The sequence below is a fragment of the Triticum dicoccoides genome, chromosome 3B (genome assembly GCF_002162155.2).
Source record: "Triticum dicoccoides isolate Atlit2015 ecotype Zavitan chromosome 3B, WEW_v2.0, whole genome shotgun sequence".
In the NCBI taxonomy this organism is placed as follows: Eukaryota; Viridiplantae; Streptophyta; class Magnoliopsida; order Poales; family Poaceae; genus Triticum; species Triticum dicoccoides.
The window spans coordinates 228,785,578-228,793,366 of NC_041385.1; the positions used below are offsets into that span (position 1 = coordinate 228,785,578).

A 7,789-nucleotide genomic window follows, 5' to 3' on the forward strand; every position below is an offset into this window, starting at 1 on the left:
AAATGGGTGCGATTACGAGGAGCGTCAAGGTGCCGGAGAGAGGAAGAGATCAGGAGAAGGGACATAACTAAAAAGAATTTCTATTGATAATAATACTAATTCAGACACCAATTACATCAAGAGTAGCCCCATTGGCCACGTTTGGTTCCAGAGACCATATTCACACCTAGACTGGCTAGAACCAGCCGAGCTAAGCTCTGATTCTGATGGCTAGCACGATTTACACTAACAGCTGAGCTACACTGATTCTAGTGCCCTGCCATGGGTGGTTCATTCAGTTGGTCCAGACGAAGTAGGGGCACACGGGTCCCATGGCCGGCGTCCAGTTGCCACACCCGAAGAAGCACTTGCCCTGCATCGGCCCTGGCACGGACACCACGCCTCCTCTGGTCGGTACCCTGCAGTAGCAGAAGCACGTCGCAGAGGAGCCGCCGCAGGGGCTTATCATGTGTGGCTGCGGCGGCTGCTGCTTCTGCTGGATCAGCGGCGGCGCCAGCGCCGATGAGCCACCGCAAGGGCTTGTGCGAAGCTGCGGCGACTGCTGCTTCTGCTGGATCATCGGCAGCGGCGCCAGCGCAGATGAGCCACCGCAAGAGCTTGTGAGAAGGTGCGGGGGCTGCTCCTTCTGCTGGATCGGCAGCGGCGGCGCCAGCGAACCGGTGATGGTCATCTTGACCCCCCGCCGCATCAGCTCAACAAGAAGCCGCGCCGTGTTGCGCGCGTCGTCCAGGCCGCAGTGCAGGCGGCCCTCCCAGTCCAGTCCCGCTGCCCTGACCGCCTCCTGAAGGGTGACCCGCCCTCCGCCGCCGAGCGCCGCCTGGAAGGGGACCCTCAGGTTGATCCAGCGATCGAAGTAGGAGGGCTTCTCGATCCCCTTGAAGCGGCACTCGGACTCGAGCATGATGCGGCAATCCCAATCTCCCCAGGTCACAACGGCCAAGCTGCCTCCCCCCGCCGTCGCCGCCTTCAGCCAAGAGTCGTGCATACAGAGCGCCTCGCCGAGATCCACGCCGCCGTCGACGTCCTCCTGCCGGATGCCGGTGAGTTCCCTGCAAAATTGGGTCAGCACAGGGTGATGTTTTGGACGAACGTACCTGCGAAACGCGGACTCGATGCGGCCGGTGGCGCCGTCGACGAGCACGGCGGGGAACTCAATGATTTCCTGCGGAAAGATCCGCGCGTCTTTCACGCACGTCGCCTCGAAGTCCACCACCACGAAGAAGTCGAAATCTTGCACCTGCCCCTGCCCGCGCGCCGCCATGATCGCTGCCATGTTCGACGAGGTGCGCGCAAACTCCGAGAATCGAGATCGGGGAAACTAGGGCGGGGAAGATCGGGGAAAGAGGGAATCGAGAACTAGGGCAGCGAAGGTCGGGGAAAGTTGGGATCGAGATCTGATTTGTTTTCTCCTCTTGGGGCAGGCACAATTTCTAATCCAATCCGATACTTGTCGGATTGGCGCGCTTTTTTTTCTTGACGTGGTTGGCGCTATTTTTTTTTTGCGGGGGCGCTATTTCTAATCCAATCGACAAATCAAAGGATGCGAGAGCAACTCCGGGCATAACGCACCGACCAAAACGGCCGCGCTTCCGTTTGTCGTTCGCCTGCCGATTCATTTCCGGCTTTTTTTGTGTGCTGACATGTGTGCTGACCGCTGGCGAATGCGTCAACATACTGTGTGGTGATATGTTTTGAAGCCGGTATTGTATGCCGGCGCTGGCATGATGCCGGCATGAGACATGGCTGGCCGCATGATCTATGCCCGCGGGCCTTTTTTAAAAATTCAGTGCGGACATGAAATGGATCGGGGCGTTGAGCGCACTGCCGACCCAAATCTAAAATAGGACGGATGCCAAGCGGGCGGGCGACCCAAACAGACAAAAAGGACAAATGTGTCGTCTATTTGGGTCGGCCTGTTTGAGTTGCTCTGATTAGCGGGAAAAGGACCAATGGATGTGCTAGAAGACTCGTTTGACTCTTCTCCACTTTCACGTGTTCATGTTTAGTTGGTTTTGTTGGAATGTCCAAAAAAGTTGGTTTTGTTGGAGTTTCTTTTTGATGTATCTCACTACTGGGTTACTTCTACTCTACTCTAGAGCCTGAGAGCATCTACAGCCGAACACCCCAACCACGCGTTAAATGTCTGGGCGAACGACCCGGTCATTAACCAGTCAAAAAAGACCTACTCGGGCGTCTCAAACTGCCCTTAAATCATCAAGTTGTTCGGAGCCCTCATATTGAGCCCAAATGTAGGACCGATATGGGAGACCCACGCGCGTCCGCCACGTCAGCCCGGTCCACCCGACCCCTCTCCGTCCCCAATAAACCCACCAATCCGAAAACCCTAACTCAGTTCACTCCGCTCTCACTCTGTCTCTTCTTCTCGCCTTACTCCGATTTTGATCCACTCAAATGACTCTAACGACCATGTCGAGTGCCGACAGCCGCTCCGACTCCGACCTCGATGTCAAGGAGCTGGCCCTCCGCATTGCCCTCGAGAGGTCCAACGTGGACACTGGGGGCAGTTTTGGATCTGCCACCTCGCATCTTCCCCACCAGCGCAGCGCGGATGCCAGAGTTGGCCCCTTCAACCCACATGCAGCTCCGCGAGGGTTGCACAGTCCGCGCCACTCCCACGCTGTCACCTGCCCCTGCTTGTGCCCTACCCATAGGCCCGGACGCGCACGCCGGAATTCGAGGCATGCGTCGCTTGCCGTGAGTGGCAGCAGGCAAGGGAGAGGGACGCGGCAGAGCAATCGGTGCGCCACAACCACATGTTGTCGTCGAAGCCCGATGAGGACGGGCGTTTCCTCGCTTGGGTCTCCTGTCGGTCTCTTACAACGGCGGAGGCGGACGCTCGGGACTATGCCAGAAGAACGCCAAGGGGCTCCGGCTTGCCATTGAGCAGTAGGAGCGCGAGGTGACAGTGGCGGCTCGGCTCGCGAAGCTCAAGCGGTAACAGGAGAGGGGCTGTCCGGCGGCTCAAAGTGCTCATCGTCCTCTTCGACTCCTCCTCCGATGACAGCGACGACTACGGCGCCTCATCTGAACACTCGGATGATCCTCCACCAGCCGCCGACGCCTATAACTGCGCCGTCGACCAAAAGAGGAAAGGGTCAACGAGGAAGTGGTGAAGATCCACCTTCCGCGCTTTAATTTTAAGTTTTTAGATGTAGTTTAAACTTGTCCGTCGTTTATGTGCATTATGTGAATTTTGGCAATCTTTTGAAGATCTGTTGGTGATCTTTTGGTGAACGGATTGTGCATTTCTATGTATGATCGTACGTCTGTTGGATGGATCCCGATGCACGGTGGATGAGGATATGAGAGAGTTGGCAGCCTCTTTCTATGAACGGCTGTTTACTTTTGATGGGTTGGTTGGTGCTAACGTACTGTTACAAAATATTCTTTGGTTACGTCGGATATGAATCAAAGGCTGACGGCAGCCTTTTCCGATGATGAGATTGAGCGAGCCTTATTCCAAATTGGGTCGACGAAGGCACCTGGCCCAGATGGACTCCCGGCTCTTTTCTACTAAAGACACTGGTCATTGGTTAAAGATGATGTGTGCAAGGCGGTGAAGGAGTTTCTCAACGGTGCATCCACGCCGGAGGGCTTTAATGACACAGTTATAGTTATGATTCCAAAAATCAACTCACCGGAGTGGCTTTTAGTTCAGACCGATTAGCTTATGTAACGTGCTCTATAAAATAGCCACAAAGGTGTTGGCAAACAGGCTAAAAGGTTTACTCCCTCTGTTGATATCAGAAGAACAAAGTGCCTTTGTCCCGGGAAGGTTGATTACGGATAATGTTTTTGTGGCATACGAGTGCGTGCACGCCATTCTAAACAGGAAGAGGAAGAAGCCATTGTGTGCGGTTAAACTCGACATGATGAAGGCATATGATAGGGTCGAATGGATTTTTCTCGAGCAGGTTCTGAACCGAGTGGGTTTTGATGCTCAATGGATTGCTATGATTATGCGATGTGTGACATCGGCGAGGTTCTCAGTGAGGCTTAATGGTGGCTTATCCAGGGGTTTTGTGCCCTCTCGTGGTTTGAGACAAGGTGACCCGTTATCCCCCTATTTGTTCTTGTTTTGTGTGGAGGGGTTCTCGGCGCTACTAAAGAGAGCACAAGAGGAGAAGAGAATCAAAGGAGTGTCATTTGGGAGCACTAGCCCCAATGTTACACACTTACTGTTTGCCAATGATAGCATTGTCTTCCTTGAGGGATCTTTGGATAATTTGATGGAGTTGAAGGAAATTCTGAGGCAGTATGAGGAGGCTTCGGGCCAGCGCATTAACTTACAGAAATTTGCTACCTTTTTTGGGAAGGGCACTCACGATGACATGAAAGGCCAACTGCAGAACACACTCGGTATACACAATGAAGCCCTTGGCGAGCGATACCTGGGTCTGCCTACACTAGTAGGAAGATCAAAGGATGGCATGTTTAAATATGTCACAGAGTGTTCAAAGGGAAAGGTTAATGGTTTAAAGGGCCAGGGGCTCTCCAAGGCCGCGCGGGAAGTTCTAGTTAAGTCTATACTCCAAGCTACACCAACTTACACTATGAGTTGTTTCCACCTCGCAAAGAAAATGTGCCGGAACCTGACTTCAATCTCGTCAAAATTATGGCGGGGGGCGACAAATGGTGATAGGAAGGTGCATTGGATCTCGTGGGAGAAGATGTGCGAGACAAAGAGGGATGGTGGGCTTGGCTTTCGGGATCCAGAGGCTTTCAACCAAGCTCTCTTGGCCAAACAGGCATGGAGGATCTTACAATGTCCAACGTCGTTGTGTGCACGAGTTCTAAAGGCAAGGTACTTCCCGGATACCACGATCATGTCAGCAACATGCCCCTCGGGTGGGTCCTTTACCTTTCGAAGTATTCTTCATGGCTGCGATCTATTGAGAGAAGGACTTGTTTGGCGGGTCGGCGATGGTTCTAGCATCAACATACATCACGATAACTGGATCCAGGGAAGCTGGAGTATGAGGCCACTTGGGGTTGTATACTTGCAGGGAGTGACAAAGGTGGCAGACCTGATGGTAGCGGCTGGAGATGCGTGGAACACTGCTAGACTCGATGAGATGTTCTCGCCGGATGATGCGCAAGACATAAAACAGATAGCTATTGGGGGACCAGTGATGCAGGATGTTTTGGCTTGGAATTTTACAAAGAATGGCACCTTCACGGTGCGGTCATCCTATCACTTGAAGATGACACTGAATAAGCTGAAAACCGGACGGCCGGAATTAGCTAGTTCGGTTAACAAGCATAATGGGTATTTGGGTCTTTGGGATACCAATGCTCCGGGCAAGGCGAAAATCCACATGTGGAGAGTGATTAGAAATGGCTTGGCCGTGGGGGCGGAGCTGCTATGAAGGAAGATCAAGCCTGGAGTATTTTGTGTAGTATGCGGACGAGAGGAAACTATTTTGCATCTATTTTAGACTTTCCAACACTCGGTCCAGTTCTGGAACCAGCTGAGCTCAGAAAAGGGAGTAACGGTGGCTGCCCCACCGAGTTTCACATGCTCTCAGAGCGAGCTGGCTAATTGGTTGCTTGGGTGGTTTGCAGAGGCTCACGAGGACGAGCGACAAGCAATGATCCATGTGGTCTACGCTTTATGGCTGGCACAAAATGAAATTAAGGAAGGCAAGAGGATCGATGAACCACATGCAATAATAGAGAGGGTATGTGATTTCATGCAGGAATGGAGGGAAGCTCACAACAAGACGGGTCTGGTGCCCAAAGTCCCAATCATGCAACGCTGGTCAGCGCCGGAGGAGGGTTGGATCAAGGCCAACACAGACGGTGCTATGTCAAAGTTTGGAGGCAAGAGTGGAGGAGGGGTTGTACTGCGGGATCATAACGGTGCCTTCCTAGCCGGTGCAAGCCACTTCTTTCCTCATGTGGTTGATGCAAAGGCCGCAGAGATCAAAGCGTGCAAGCGAGCTCTATTGCTAGCAGCGGAAAGGAACGTGCAAAGAATCCAACTAGAACTGGACAGCCAGGCTCTAGTACAGATGATCAACACTCCAGAGAGGACTTTGGCGGCGACAGGCTCATGGGTGGAGGAGATCAAGACTTTGCTTCGCTCTTTTGATGCATTCAGTGTTTCGTGGGTGAGGCGTTCTGCAAATATTGCCGCGCATAAGTTAGCAAAGATAGGTGTAGGAGAAGAACTTTGTAAGGTCTGGCTTGGATCACCACCGGGTTGTATTTTGGAGGTGATCGCAGGTGAGATTCCAGACTCTTTTTAATTTGAATAAAAGCGCCGACATTAACCCTAAAAAAACAAATCAAAGGATGTGAGAGCAACTCCCGGCGTAACGCACCGACCAAAACGGCCGCGCGTCCGTTTATCGTTCGCCTGCCGATCAATTTCTGTTTTTTTGTGTGCTGACATGTGTGCCGACCGCTGGCGAGTGCGCCAGCATACTGTGTGGTGATATGTTTTGAAGCCAGTATTGTATGCCGGCGCTGGCATTGGTGCCGGCATGAGACATGGCTGGCCGCATGATCTATGGCCGCGGGCCTTTTTAAAAAATTAAGTGCGGACATGAAATGGATCGGGACATTGAGCGCACTGCCGACCCAAATCTAAAATAGGACGGATGCCGGGCGGGCAGCCGACCCAAACAGACAAAAAAGGACAAATGTGTCGTCTGTTTGGGTCGGTCTGTTGGAGTTGCTCTGATTAGCGGGAAAAGGACCAATGGATGTGCTAGAAGACTCGTTTGACTCTTCTCCACTTTCACGTGTTCATGTTTAGTTGGTTTTGTTGGAATGTCCAAAAAAAGTTGGTTTTGTTGGAGTTTCTTTTTGATGTATCTTGCTACTTGGCTACTTCTACTCTACTCTAGAGCCTGGGAGCATCTACAGCCGAACACCCCAAACCCGCGTTAAATGTCTGGGCGAACGGCCCGGTCATTAACCAGTCAAAAAACGACCTACCCGAGCGTCTCAAACTGCCCTCAAATCATCAGGTTGTTGGAGACCTCATATCGATCCCAAATGTAGGACCGTTATGGGAGGCCCAGGCGCGTCCGCCACGTCAGCCCGGTCCACCTTGACCCCCCTCCGTCCCCACAAAACCCACCAATCCGGAAACCCTAACTCAGTTCACTCCGCTCTCACTCTGTCTCTTCTTCTCCCCTTACTCCGATTTCGATCCACTCCAATGACTCTGACGACCATGTCGAGTGCCGACAGCCGCTCTGACTCCGACCTCGATGTCGGTGAGGAGATGGCCCTCCGCATTGCCCTCGAGAGGTCCAAGGTGGACACTGTTGGGGAACGTAGTAATGATTCAAAAAAATTCCTACGTGTCACCAAGATCAATCTAGGAGATGCTAGCAATGAGAGAGAGGGAGTGCATCTTCATATCCTTGAAGATCGCTAAGCGGAAGCGCTACAAGAACGCGGTTGATGGAGTCGTACTCGCGGCGATTGAAATCGCGGAAGATCCGATCCAAGCGCCGAACGGACGACGCCTCCACATTCAACACACGTACAAGTGGGGGATGTCTCCTCCTTATTGATCCAGCAAGGGGGAAGAGAAGTTGAGCGAGAACTCCAGCAGCACGACGGCATGGTGGTGGTGGAGCTCGTGGTTCTCCGGCAGGGCTTCGTCAAGCACTACGGAGGAGGGGTAGGTGTAGGAGGGGGAAGGGCTGCGCCGGGGGAGAGGTGCTGCTGCCCTCCCACCCCCCTCTATTTATAGGGTGAAGGGGAGAGGGGGGCGGCCCCCTAGATGCATCTAGATGGGGGGCGGCGG

At 53.1% G+C, this 7,789-nt stretch overlaps 1 protein-coding gene across 1 annotated transcript; it reads right to left on the bottom strand.

Moving 5' to 3' along the window:
- Window positions 1-64: 64 nt before the first annotated feature.
- On the bottom strand, window positions 65-1,462 carry LOC119275658 (ERI1 exoribonuclease 2-like). The gene has a single exon (XM_037556549.1). The coding sequence runs from the start codon at window positions 1,271-1,273 to the stop codon at window positions 275-277; it is 999 nt and encodes a 332-aa protein (XP_037412446.1). The 5' UTR covers window positions 1,274-1,462; the 3' UTR covers window positions 65-274.
- Window positions 1,463-7,789: the final 6,327 nt, after the last annotated feature.

Bases quoted from the DNA above. Each gene is read 5' to 3' on its own strand.
- LOC119275658 (XM_037556549.1), bottom strand. From the start codon at position 1,273: ATGGCAGCGATCATGGCGGCGCGCGGGCAGGGGCAGGTGCAAGATTTC.